Source organism: Tenrec ecaudatus, chromosome 14 (assembly GCF_050624435.1).
Source record: "Tenrec ecaudatus isolate mTenEca1 chromosome 14, mTenEca1.hap1, whole genome shotgun sequence".
NCBI classification, from domain to species: Eukaryota; Metazoa; Chordata; class Mammalia; order Afrosoricida; family Tenrecidae; genus Tenrec; species Tenrec ecaudatus.
This window is the reverse complement of record NC_134543.1, coordinates 105,714,441-105,728,910: the sequence shown is the minus strand read 5'-3', so window position 1 is coordinate 105,728,910 and position 14,470 is coordinate 105,714,441. Positions and strand designations below refer to the sequence as shown.

Genomic DNA, 14,470 nt, shown 5'->3' with positions numbered 1-14,470 from the left:
ACTGGTGAACAGAATCAAAAATCAGATGCCCCTGACATACTTTACAGAAGGAGGAGTTGGACAACACAGTTACGTTTGGCTGCACTGTGGTGACACATATGAGGCATCTTCTTTTTGTCTTCAACCAGCCACGTTTGGGCTGAGTAGATCTATTACATCTTCAAAAACTGAGCTCCAGTTCTTGATGGAGACAGAGGAAGGTCATTGAGGAGGTGGTTCAGCTCAAGAGCTAAGTGAATAATCTGTCTTTTGATTCAGTCCTGCTTGTGGATAGAAGTCATCTTCTGGATGGAAGAGGGAGTGAGATGACCTAGAGTCTTGAATTGGTGGATCTGCAGGAACAGAAACTAAATACAGTGGAGACCTCTTAACTGAGTAACACCACGAGATGGATTTCCTGACAATGTGTCAATATAACCTACATATAAAGATTAAACATGTGCTTTCAAATCGATCATGCACTTGTTTTTTCAGTTATCAAATGCATTTTACCATTGAATGAAAAAATAGGTTTTTCAACTAACTAATAAAACAATATGGGGAGGCAGTTTAAGGGGGAAAAAAAAGACCCACTCAAACACAAACTTATGTGCTTCTCTCCTTGTGAGCGTCATTCCCTTGTCAGATTTTCTTTCGAATGACTTGTTCTTCAAATACACAAACTATAATCTCTTCTATTTAATGTAGTATTAAATAGGTCAACCTCTAAGTTGAGATGGATCTTTTAAGATTTTATTTCCTAGAGATATAATATACTTAAAGTATTACATTTAGGGTTGGATAATCTATCTTCTTGTAAATTCTAAGAGCTATATTAACCAAGTTTGTTTCTACTTATCAATAAAAAAAATAAGGTATGGATTATATAATCAAGTAATCTTTAAAATGTGAGTAACAACTTCTAATTTTCCTCAAACTTTGTTCTAAAAAATTTAAGAGTCACAGCTAGATTTTAGTGGATCTAATTTTCTCTGTATGTTAATAAGATTTTGTTGAACGTTTGATTAATTAGAATTTGTATATGTAAATTTACTATATATACTCTCATAACTATTAGACCAGTAGTCAGCAAACTACAGCCTGGAAGTCAGTCTGGCCCACCACTTATTTTCATAAGTTTTACTGGCACACAGCAAATACCATTAATAGTTGCGTCCAGGCTACAATAGCAGAATTAAGAGGTTGCAACAGAGAGCTTATATCTGTCCCCCTTTATAGAAAAAGTTTGCAAGCCCAACAGAGACATTTATTAAAACATATGTAAGATAATTTATTTTGAAATAAGAGAAATGACATGTAGAATTAAAATTATATATAGGCAAGCTATCCAAGTTACCACATAAAGAATAATTATCTGGCTTTAATTCATATGAAGGAATCCCTGATCCATCTAATATTGCTTGTTGATTTTTAGTTTCTGACATGTTCAAGAGTATATACAGTATTTTACAGATTTCTACTTTTAAGTGGGCCACATTATATTGAAGTGGTTAAATATTTAAGTTACATCTTACCTAATGTTGTTTCTCCAAAATCTCTTAGATCATCCCAGACCCTTGTGTATATTTCTTCTTTGCCAGTAGATGGAGACAACACCACTGAAAGTTTAAAAGACATCATTCCCTGTTTAAAGGGAGCTTGCTGGTCTGAAAAACTGGGGAAGCCCTAACCCAAAGATTTCTTCAAAGCTACTTTAAAGAAAAAGCAGATAAAAATGTCTATGCCAAAATCAGAAATCCAAAGGAATATACCCAATATAGAACATGGACATCATTAAAAATTTACTACTAAAAATTGCCCATGAAGTAATTATGTATCATGATTTTAATGATGTAATAACTAAATCATATTCATATATAATCATCTCTATTTTTTGTAAAATCCAAGCTTCCTGTCTTATTGCTCACAATTCATGCTCAATCAATTATCTTTGTTTCAGCGAGCATAACTTAAGGCCCTTACAATTCCAGAGATGCAGCACAAATATGGTTTTAGTAAGTATTAATCGTATGCACTGCACTAAGCCAACTATCCAGATCCACATAAAATGAAAGAACTTTATGAAGAGAGTTAAAGTAGAAATGGTAGAAGAAATCAGAAAAATTCAATTTTATGGTCACACTGAAAAGAAATGCTCACAAAAGGGAAGAATCAACTCATCTACTTCTAAGTTTTAATTTCCTTATTGAATTCACATAAACAGAGTAATAGCTATTTATAAGACATAAATTTCAAATATGGAAGCTTAAGGAATCATTCGTTATTGACTATATTTCTCAAGTAACAGCTTTCTATTCCAAAATCAAAGCACTAAAGCCATTGTTTAGAGGTGTAATTTTAAAGAAAAGGCAAGATTACTAATTTAACAGAGAACTAAAATAGTGTATTATTTATATTTGCCACAAGACTGCTTTCCCTGAAGGTACACTAAACATGCACATCTATTTGGCAGCTTTGTACGTTTCCAGTAGAGAGATTGTTTTATTAAGAAAAAGATTATTCTTGAAGCAAATAATATCCAGTAATAAAAGAATAGAAAGCCTCAAAATCCCTATTTTCATGTACACTTTGCTCTTCCATTGGCTATATATCAAGACGAAAATCCATTTACATAAAAGGGAAGGAATGTAAAATCCAGATGTTACCAGACCTATGGTACCTATCTAGATTAAACCAGAGTTGCTGCAATAAATCCTCTTAATGACTCAATACAAGATAAAATGCATATAGTAGGTCCTCAACTAAACTTTTTAACTCTAAACTTTCATGAGTCCTAAGAGATAATAAATATCATCTGTCTAAACTGTGACCTCATTCCAACCACCTATTAAGAATATATAAACAACTATAAATACCTTTTTATAATCCACATGTAAATGCTCTGTGGCTTTTTTTAGTAACCCTTGCGTTAGCTTCCTCTTGACAGACAACAAACTTTTTGACCTTTCAGCAACCCTTCAAAACTAGTACGTATGAAGAAAACACTAATTAAATAGCATCACCACCACAGAGCGGTACTTTGCAGCTTTCAAAATGTACTCATATTAATTTAAATCTTATGATTAAAAAGTCTCAAACAAGCATAAAATAATACCTAGAGCCAAAACACAGAATCCATAGCCAAATGCTTCTATCTGTATTTCATAATGCTACCTGTCCTTCAGCACATAGAGGGAGAAAAGCTTACACACAAGTCCTTAAGCAAAGCCAGAAGAGTGTTGTAGAATTCTGGACTAACATAGAGCACATCTATCCAAATGTCATCTACAGACCTATTACTAGAGGAATAAGAAAATGACCAACAAGAAATGAATTTTCTTTACATTAATTATAGTTTTGGGGAAAAAACCACAAGACACCAGGCATTAGCCTGGCTGGTTCCTTTTGGGGATTTGTGGTGTCAGTGCTCCTGCCTCCACCTGCTGGCAAATAGATTATAAAGCTAACAAAGATCACTGGTTACAAAGTTAGCATTTTATGTAACAAATAAATGTTGTTTTTATATAGTTAGCATGGTGCTTTTTTTTGGGGGGGGGTGTTAATAACTCATTAAAATATTGATGAAATCCATTAGGTGGTATTCAGAAAAACATGTATTATTTTATGAAAACAACCACAAAACTACAAAAGATTTCTCGGTTCAGAACATTATCTAAAAGGCCAAAAATCAAGTTAAAATAAAATTTTAAATTACCTGATAAATAACATCTTGGAAAAGGACTGGAAAAGTGAGTGCTGCATCTTCTAGCTCATTCAGACTACAGTGTACTAGGGTTTCATCCTTAAGATAAAAAGCACATACTGAATAAATCAAGCCACTCAAAGGAAGCTTCAAGTGGTCACTTTATGCATTCATGAGTACAAAACACATTTATTGAAACACCAATTCATATGTGAAGTTTTACATTTATAATCCATAATCACACGCAGCATAGCAATTTGAGATAGAACTTTCTAAGTCACTGATTCTAAAAGGGTAATCTCTGTAATCTCAGCATCTGGAAACCAGCTAGGAATGTAAACTCCCCAGAGCTCCATTCTTAATGAAGCCAAGACTGGATGGGGGTGGAGTACCAAGGACTGGGGGTGGGGGAGGGGGAGCATTCAGCAATCAATGTCTCAATGAGCCTTTCTGGTGACTCTGATATGTGCTCAAATTTGACAACCCCTGCTCTGAGTTCTACATTTACCAACTTTCATTTTTAAAAAGCACATGCATGCAGTTTGTTTTTAAAATATTTTAAATGGGTAACTGAATGCAAGTTTAGAGTCTGTCAAATATATATACACAACCACACATATATTTGTATTATGGTCATAATGCCTTATCCAAGTCTTTTGCAAAGAATCCAACTTTAATAAGAGATGTTTCAGAATCTGATGAATACATCTCACATATATAAACACTGCTGAACTAAATTAACTATCAATAAAGGCTAATCTATGATTACTAAACTTTTGTTTTCTCCTTAAGAGGGTAAAAGAGAATAAGGATCAAGCAATCTAATGTACTTATTTACATTTCTCATATCCTTTTTGAAATTTTTAAAATAAATTTTTCTCAAATCTTATAAGGTTAAAATAGGGCTAACATTTTCATTAAGTGCTAAAACATTTATTTTTAAAATAAGGTGGCTAATAACTACTTAAAAGTTTTAAAATTATGTTTATGTTCAATTTAAAAAACACGTATTAACAAAAAACAACAAGAAGAAAAACAAGCAAACACCCCCCGCCACCCCCACATATTCTACATCTTAACTTGCTGGAGTATTTCTTTTAATCTAAATTAAACTCTGGGGAGGTAAAGAACAAAAAAGATAATCAAGATACGCCTAATTTCTTTTAGTAGTATTAATGGACAAGTTCAAGATATATTTTTATGAACCCTGATACTTCCACCACAACACATCTAAAATCTAATCATTCTTCATCTAATTCTATAAAGTTATACATTTGTATCCAACCAACACTTTTAACTCCTCATTTAGCTTCCCATTAAGGCTGAATATGCTCTGCTGACCACGTCATACCACGTCATCAAAATCTAACAAAAGCCCTTTTCCGCTTCTGTTTGCACATCAAATTGAAACGACTCATAATTTCAAATACTTTTTTCTTTTTCTACTTATCTTCTGTTACTATATCTTAAAGATATTTAGGATTTTTTTTAAAGAATAAGCTTTACTGCAAGGTAAAATTTCTGAGAACCCGATCATAGCCTCAGTTATATGATAGCAGTATCAAATGCTAAATAATGGAATGTATTAGTCAGTGGATAGATTTATTTTTGCTAATATAAGGAAACTACGCTACTATTAAATGCTGTGATCATGTATTAAATGTGATTAACAAGAAATAAAAGATTTCCCATTTTCAAAACGCTTCAGGTTATCTGAAATAAAAAATTTTAAGTTGCACTGAGAGGATAATAAAGGTTTTATTAGTCAGCATTAAAGATCATACTTTTGGAACTCTTATTAATAAATAGTATTGCCTTGTGCAAGGAAAACTTAACTGAGATTCAGATGACATGTGGTCCTTTAGGAAAACATGATCCTAACAAAGGAGAAATCTAAAATCTAGGCATGATTCCAATAAAAATTAAATTAGGATTTCTTTGAAGATTTAAAAACTAAACAACAAAGATTTCAGAACTAATCTAAATATCAAAGGGTAACTGATACCATCCAAACTAAGAAAACATCCATTAAAGCCTACACAAATAAAGATTTCAGAACACCCATAGCACATTTATATTAAATTTGCATTCTCATCTACAAGGGGCCTTGGTGAGTGTGCAGTGGTTTGAACCCACCAACAACTAACTGTATATACAGGAGAGAGGTGGGACAGCTTGCTTCAGATTACAGATTGCCAAAAATCAAACCTACTGCCATGGAGTCAACCGACTCGTGACCCTACAGGACAGAGCCGAGCCACTGCCTTGTTGGATGTCCAGCCTCTGAATGTTTATGGGGGCAGGCAGTCTCATCTTTCTCCACTGGCACCTCTAGCTAGAAGGTTCAAAATGCCAATTTAGGGGAAAGTAGCTTAATGGGTAACCCACACCACCACTACGGGGATTACAGACTACAGTTCTCTGTTCTACAGGATCCATATGAGTCAGAAATTTACTTGCCGGCAATGGGTTTGGTTTGGCAGACAAATCTCCTTTCCAAATACACTTCCCCAAACCAAACCTTTCTAACTCCTAGTGAGACCCGATACGATATGAAGTGCCCTGGATGCTCTTTTTAAGAGTAGAAAGCCTCATCTTTCTCCCACGGATCTGGCTGGTGGTTCCAAACTGCTGATCCTGCTGTTGGCCGCCCAACACATAACCACTATGTCACCGGAGCCACAGGTGCACTCACCAAGTCTAACACTAGGGAGAATTCTGGTGTGCTTCTTGTTTTCAATGGAAGAGCGGGTTTCCGGTTTAGTTGTTCTTCTGTTAGTGGTGGAACATGCTTGATGAAGTAGTATCTATAAATCAAATTTAAAAAATTTAATGTCCAGTTTTATAAGCATAAAACAGATGACTAAGTCTAGCTCCAGATTTATTAAAGAATTCACGTTTAACTCATAAATCAAATGTCTAAAACATCTAAATAAAAGTGGAAATGTACAAATTAGTAACTCGTAAGAAGTATTAATTCCCACAGGTCCCATGCTTGTTCTATACTAGTATTCAGTCTTCCGCCCCTCTACACATGCACTTTCTCTGCTCCAAGAAAAAAGACAGTCCAGACTCACGGATCAAATACTTCCCAGTCTTCTTCATAGGTGGCCTCTGCATGGGCTGATGCATAACCACTCTCTGGAGTTACTGGTGCTGATTTTTAAAAGAGAAAAAAGTGTTAGTTTTACTTAATATTTCTAAATAGTATATACGGGGGTACCCTCCTCCCCCCACAAAACCAGAATTTCCCCCCCTCAAAAGTATGCATTTAACTTTTTTTCACAAAACAACCTCATCACCTTCAAAGTATCCTCCATTACACTTAATACATTAGTCAAATCTGCAATTCCATTCTTGAAAACATTTTTCAAACTCATCTATTTATATGGCTGACAGCACCTCCTCTCTATTTTTTAATTCCCCTCTTCTACCTTGTCAAATCAATGTCCTTTTGGGGTGAGGTCAGGTGACTAAGGTGCATGGGGCAAGAAGGGATGCTGGTTTTTTGCCAAAAACTGGTGCACTGAGATGGCTGCATGAACAGGTGCAATGTCATGGTGACAAAACTAGTCCCCTGTCTACCACAAATCAGGCCTTTTTGGGTCACACAGTTATACAATCTTTTTAGAATTTCTAAATAGAGAGCTTGACCGACAGTCTGACCTGGTAGAACCAACCTCAAATGCACTATTTGAGCAGAGCCTTTTCCGTTTTGGCAGGGGATTATTTCCCCGCCCACCCCTGTAGATTTATAATGAAAGCTATTCCTGAACTCCTGTGTAACTTAGGTTAAAGATATAAATAAATTGCAAAGTGCTTACAAGAACTTTTATTAACATAGAACATTAGTTCCAGATCCAAATGAAAAAATTACTATCAAAGACAAAATGATGAGGTAGGTCATAGGTCATGGTAGCTGAATTTAAAATTCCTATCAACTAAGAGAAAATTTACTACTTATGCCTAGGAAAATATACTCCACAAAAGTCTAATTCCATCTGGATTGTATTCTATTTAATAACCATAGACACTCTGTGGGCTCTCGTAGCGACTGATATCTTCACAAAGGGCCTCAGACACCCCAACAGTAAATGGAGGCAAACTGACCGACACACAGTTTTTAATAACCCGGATCGCCACAAATCCCAAGAAAACTTATGGGGAAAAGTTATATATACATTATCTTATGTCCTTCAGAAGTCAGAAAATGTTCCTCCCTTCATCAAAATGTAGTTACTACTTTTTAAGATTTATCACTTTATTTCTGATTTATAATCAATTAAAGAACAATCAAGAAACAATCCTATATTCCATCCCCAAATCTAAGTTTGAGTTCAAATACATCAATTGTTAGGACTTCATAAATTATTTGCGGATTTTCTAAGATAATAACTACAACTCAAACTGGAAGAAAGTACAGATTATCTGCAAATGAAATAGGTAATTGCCCAAAGACAACATCTAAGATGGAATCTAATAAAAAATTGCCAAAATTTTCTGTAGCAAAAACTAATCCTTTTTGCTGTTGTCATATATAAGGTTTTGACTCATGAAGACAGAGTATTGATGTTTATGTTCAATGAATGACATTTGATGTGAAGCAGGATTTTTGTTAGTTATGGTAGACTTTATGAAGCACTGACACAAGATAATGAAAGACATATCTTCTATTCACTTTACTATTTTGACTCTCTAGTAACTTCAGAAAGAAGATGTACATTTATTGAGTGTCAATATGCTAAATATATTTCATATTTAATCTCAGCCTTTACAGCCCTAGTACTGTTCCTATAACTAATATAGTATGTAATTGTCATGTATTTTAAATTAATTATTCATGTAACTAGGAGCCCCCTTCGTGGCACCAACAGGAAATTCCCTTGGATACTTATAATTGGTGGTCGGAATTTATTAGCGGCTCCGTGGAAGAAAGGCCTCCCAATGTTGTACTTCTGAGAAATCAGCCACTGAGAACCCCACAGAGCACAGCTCCATTCTGACACATAAGGGGTTTCCCCCTGAGTCAAATCAACCCAGTGGCAACTGGTTTAAGTATTTTTAATTGATCAATTTGTTATTATCAATTTAGAATAAGAGACCTGAAATGTTAAAGAATTGGTTATAAGGAGCAAATCCAATGGCCATCCTCAGTTTTATATCTGCTTAAAAGTATGCCCTAAAATCCACGAACACAATCTCATCTTCCTATCTAGCACAATCCTTAGAGGAAAGTCATCCCTGATCTCCTGTCTTTCCACATTCCTTGGTCCCAGGGTCCCAGCAACTATGCTAGATAGTGTACGGAAGAGATCCAGGATCAGGAGCTCCTTTACAGAGGATGTCATCCACACAGGAAGTACACAAACACGAAGTGTAAGAATGTTTCTAGGGAGGGACCACATCCCGAACGGACTAAAACTGGTAAAATTAAAATAAACCAAAATCTTTCTTTTTTACTTAAAAAGTCAATTTCAAAGTGGTTCTATTTTTCAGAGAAAATTTGTTTTCTTCTCCCATCCCCTCATTAAAGAAAAATGTAGGTATTTAAACTGCCCAAATAAGGAAAAATAGGAAGAGACTTTAATTTTAGAAACTACTTACAAAGATGAATAAAACATAGGCTTGTCTCTACCTGTAAGAGGTGGGATATCCCGATTAACGGTTTCTCCAGCTTCTTGTAAACCATTATTTATCGATGATCTCACTTGAACTGCTTGAGTTGCGTAAGCGGCTCCATTAGCTGAAGCAGTCGTGCTGGTAGTGATCTCATCCACCTGTTCCATATCAAGCTGTTTTACGATCTCTTCCGCTTCCACAGCCTGTCCTGGGGAATCTGATCCTGATGTTCCTGAAATCATGGTTCAGCACATTCATAGTCATTATTCCAAAAGTAACACAATGGAAAATTTACATAGTATAGCTAGGGAAAAGGTTTTTCTTAGGAGCTTCAAATACTTTAGAAGTCTCCATTTATACTTAGTAACAGCCAGTTTGAACGTTTCATCCTCAAGTTCAAGTATCTCCATTGTTATGTGGTGTTGAATTCATAGGGTCTTCTAGGCTGCAATCTTTTGGGGAGCAGATTGTCAGGTTCACCCACAGTGCCATGGGTGGGTTTCACCTGTTCCAGTTTGCAACCACTGCCACTGCTCGTTAAAGATCTCTGTATTAACGGATAACGGGCAGCAGTTAGTAGGGGCCTATTATGTTTTAAGCATGGAGTACTGTTGGCCCTATAAAAAAGCTAAGTTTATTTCCTCATATACTGAGCTATATTACCTTGCCGCCCCTGCTAGCATTTACTCCACTCTGGAATGATATCAAGTTGATACTCTAAAATGTAACACCCCCCCCACCTAGGTGACCAAAAAAAAAAAAAAAAAGACATCTTTTCCTCCAAACAATTACTTTTGCATGCTCCTTCTCAGCTTCTTTGAGGTTGGAAGATTGTCTTCTCCCTGTTTCAGTGCCAATTTCCTACCTGTTCTCTTGGCCCTAATCCTGTCTCAAGAAACCCCCTCCAATCGTCATTCCCCTTTCCCTCATCTATTTTCAACTTCCTCCTCTCGATTACATGGCCCCACCCCCACTGCAGTTTCTTTCATAGTCAAGTTCCTCACAAGAAGTGGTGCTCTTCTCACCCCAGGACAGCAGGGCGGACTACTCACGCTTTAGGAACTGCCCAGGCAAACAAAGAAAACACAAATGATCTTGGAAAACGCCAGATTTAGTGGTGCACTGTCAGTGTTCATTTCCTTACCTTCTGTTTTTATAATTGTTTGACCCTGGTTATTTATATTCTCTTCTTTGGATTCTATTACACAAAGTCTCTCCTGGTCCCTTCACATCTCATCTGTCAGCTCTTCTTACTTTTTCTAGCCCTGAAATGTGTTCCCTCAAGATTCTGGACTTGGTCTGCTGAATTCACTTACTCCAGAGTTTCTACTAATTAATACAGCTAAACTGGTGACACCATAATAAATTGTTTAAATCCAGAATTCTTCCGAGCTCTACATCAAAATAACAAACTGCTACTAGACTTTATTGGGTCATCTTTTGGGACCTCAAAACGTACCGTGGTCAGATTAACCCTAAATGTGATCTCTTCCTCTTAAATTAAATGTTCTACCCTGTGGCGTCTTCTCTTTCCCATCAATCTGGGCCCCACATTTGTTTATTCTATACCTCTCTGGGTCATAATTAAATTTTCACCAAGTATCACCAGGACGACTGTAGGTCTAGTCACGGTTCTTTCTGCCTTTAATTTCTACATTTGGGAATTTAGCTCACATACTCCTGTCAAAGAGAACTTTATAAAACACTACTTTAAAACTTTTCATTTGTTCCCCACTGTCTAAGAGTAAAGTTCAAATGGAATCTGGTGTCTTAAAATTTTTTTCTATACCTTCCTCAAATCCAGACTTCCTCGTGACAGACTAAGGGCAGCTTCTCAAATACACTATTGTTTCCTGGTGCAAAGCCTTTTTGTTCATGCTCCCGGAATCCTATGCTTACTTTTTAGGATTTAGCTTTGCTATTTGTTGCTTGCTTCCTGATTGAGGTTTTCTCTCTGTGTATTTATTTTAGATATACTGTTTTTGCTCTCTCTTTTGCCCTTTTGCTTTTGGTATGTTTCCCAGTCTATGAAACATGGAAGAGACAGCTATACAGAGACAATAATTTATGTAACAGCTTATTGAGGATGGGGAGGGGGTGTGCTGAGGGGAATTGGGGGCAAATAATGAGTAGGGGAGGGAGGTGCACTAGAACTGATTGTGGTTATATATATACAACTCATTTTAAACACAAGTGTCCTATGGAAGGATATGATATGTGAATTATATTGCAACAATATTGGAGGAGAAATAAAAACAAGAAACAAAAAAGTAAACCAATACTAAAGTATAGCTTATTCATAGAAAAAATTAGCACTTCTATGATGTCTGGTGAGCCATCAACCCACTCCCAGCATTCGGAAGAAATGGCCAATCTGTTTTTTGATATCTCAGTCTTCTGTTCCTGTATTTTGTTGATGATTGTGTAACTTTAAAAAAGCATTTTATTGGGAGCTCTTATAACAATCCATACATCCATTGTGTCAAGCACATTTGTACATTTGTTGCCATCATTCTTTTCAAAACATTTTCTTTCTACTTGAGCCTTTGGTATCAGCTTCTCACAACCGCCCCCTCCCCCATAAACCCTTGTTAAATTTTAAAAAATAATTTTATTAGGTGCTCATACAATTCTTACCACAATCCATACATACATCAATTGTGTAAAGCACATTTATGCATTCATTGCCCTCATCATTCTCAAAACATTTGCTCTCCTCCACTTAAGCCCCTGGCCTCAGCATCTCATTTCCCCCTCCCTCGTGAACCCTTGATAATTTATAAATTATTATTCTTTTCATATCTGATACTAACCGCTGTCTCCCATCATCCACATTTCTGCTGTTCATCTCCATGGAGTGGGGTGGTTGTACGTCAACCATTGTGTTCAGTTCCCCTTTCCTCCCCCTACTTTCCCCTTACCCTTATAGTATTGCTACTCCCATTAATTGGTCCTGAGGGGGTTTTATCTGTCCTGGACTCCGTGTGTTCAGAGCTCTTATTTGTACCAGTGTACATGCTCTGCTCTAGCTGGATTTGTAAGGTAGAATTGGGGTCCTGATAGTGGGGGGAATATAGCATTAAAGAACTAGAGGAATGTTGTATGTTTTGTCGGTGCTATGTTGTACCCTGGCTGGCTCATCCCTTCCGATCATATAACTTAAAAAATGTATTTAGAGGATGGTGGATGGAGTTTGTGTCTGTTCTGTGCTTGAGCCATTTTGTACATCCTGGGCACCTAGGTGGAAAGTGACTCGTTTTCTATCCAAGACTGATTTTCCATCAGTACCCCAGAGTTTGCCTCTCTGAAATTCCTGGTGGAATACTTCAAAGTCACTGTGACCCAGCCAGACTGACAGTTCCTACCTTCTCTTGGCTCAGCTGAGTCTCCAAGAGCCACTGAAAGAGCTCATGGCCCGAGAGCCACAGAGTGCTCAGTGCAACCAATCACCAAGGACTGTCAGTTAGTGATTATGGTGCTGTTCCTATGTTACTACTGCAAGAGGAGCCATTACCAGTGACCTCACCACCACCTCCAACACCTGAACCAGAAGGACAGTCTGTTGGAGAACTATAGTACCATCCTGGGCCAGTTCCAATGGTGGTGGGGATCATGTTCCTTTAGCACCAATGGAGCAGGAGCAATCGCCAGGGACCTCATCCTCAACTGAAGGATCGCCCATTGAAGAGCCGGAGCATTATCTTGGGCCAGCTACAGGTGCACCATGTGATTCAAACCTTGCTACTGCAGCAGCACTTACATGGGCGGTGGCCCCAGGTACTCCGCCCCTAGCTCTCGCTGGGGTACCAGTGTCGCAGTCCCTTGACATGATCTTCCACATCAGCTCCTCATTCAAATGCAGGAACCAAATGATCCAGAATTAAAACCTTCACCCTGGTAACCCAAGTGGGTTATTTTTGTTTGTTTTTTCTTTAGTATCTTCTCAGCTTAAGTTATACTACTTTTAACTTGCAGATTTCTCATTAAAGTTTGCCTGAATAGTTTATATATAAATATAAATAAAATCACTGAATTACATATCAGTAAAAGTATTCAAAAAGAAATAAAACAAAACTTCAGACTGTTAAAAAAATAGTAGTACTGGTTTTGTCTTAATTTTGTTTCTACTATAGTAATCTACATTATATTTTCCTCCCAGACCTGTTGAGTTGCTTTTTAAAAATTGTACTGTTAGAAACATAATTAAGATAAAAGATTAAAATTTAAATAATTAAGCAAAAAGCATTTAGTGACTATCCTCTTTCTATACCAACATTATGCCTAATACCATGGTAGATGCTAAACTAAGACAAAGTTTTGCCCTGAAGTAATATAGAGACTAATAAACATAGTTTAAAAAATTCACTCAGTTTCAGCTTATTTGGAAATATTTAACAAATTCTCTTTTCCCGATCTAGCCCATAAAGCTCAGACTTCTTTGCTCTACCACCCTTTTCAGAAAAAGTAACTCAGAGCCTCCCTGGCAATTAAAAAGCTTTTGTACGACAGCTCATAATCCAGGATAAAGTAGGATAGGCAGCTGCTTGCAGGCCCCGAGTTGTTCCAGGCAAACGCTAATCTAGACTACTGAAGACATATGTAGATTCCTCCTCTGCACACACAGGTTATCTCAACACAGAAATAGTAAAGCTTTCATTCCAGACAAAAGTTTATCACCTAGATTTTCAGATAGAGTTCACTACAATAAAATCAAACATAACCAATGTTTATTTCAGTCAATAAAAAGAGATGTCTATTAAGAGTCATTTCCATTGGTGTAAGAAAAACATATATAAGACACTGACAAATAGACAACTAAATTTAAAACTTTTTAAAAAGGTATGAATATATATACTTAAAGGTATGAGTTTTTAACAATCAAATTGTAGCTAATGGCTTATACTCACCATTTTTATTTGCTGGTGAAAAAAAGTTGAAGACAGGAGAGAATATGGTCCCCAACAATGTAGTCCGTGGGGGACTGCCAGTTGCAGGATTATCTTCTAACTTTCCATTTTGTTTGACATGTTGATTTGTCATTTCATAACCACCGGCTTCTAAGAAAGCAACAGAGGGAAATATGTTACCATCTAGAAAACACTGGCTTTAAGAAGTGTGTTGTAAATCATTCATTTTCAAAATAATTTTTTCTTCAAAATCTTCATAAAA

General features: G+C 36.4%; 1 protein-coding gene across 2 annotated transcripts in view; it reads right to left on the bottom strand.

The window, feature by feature from the left end:
• Positions 1-14,470, bottom strand: part of CTDSPL2 (CTD small phosphatase like 2) — a 69,369-nt gene that overhangs the window by 12,875 nt on the left and 42,024 nt on the right. For both annotated transcript variants that reach the window (XM_075530530.1, XM_075530531.1), the window contains exons 4-8: positions 14,209-14,358; positions 9,318-9,533; positions 6,760-6,838; positions 6,378-6,489; positions 3,695-3,781 (exon numbers count right to left, since the gene is read on the bottom strand). In XM_075530530.1, the coding sequence (XP_075386645.1) occupies positions 3,695-3,781; positions 6,378-6,489; positions 6,760-6,838; positions 9,318-9,533; positions 14,209-14,358 (644 nt within the window). The remainder of the gene's footprint in view (positions 1-3,694; positions 3,782-6,377; positions 6,490-6,759; positions 6,839-9,317; positions 9,534-14,208; positions 14,359-14,470) is intronic.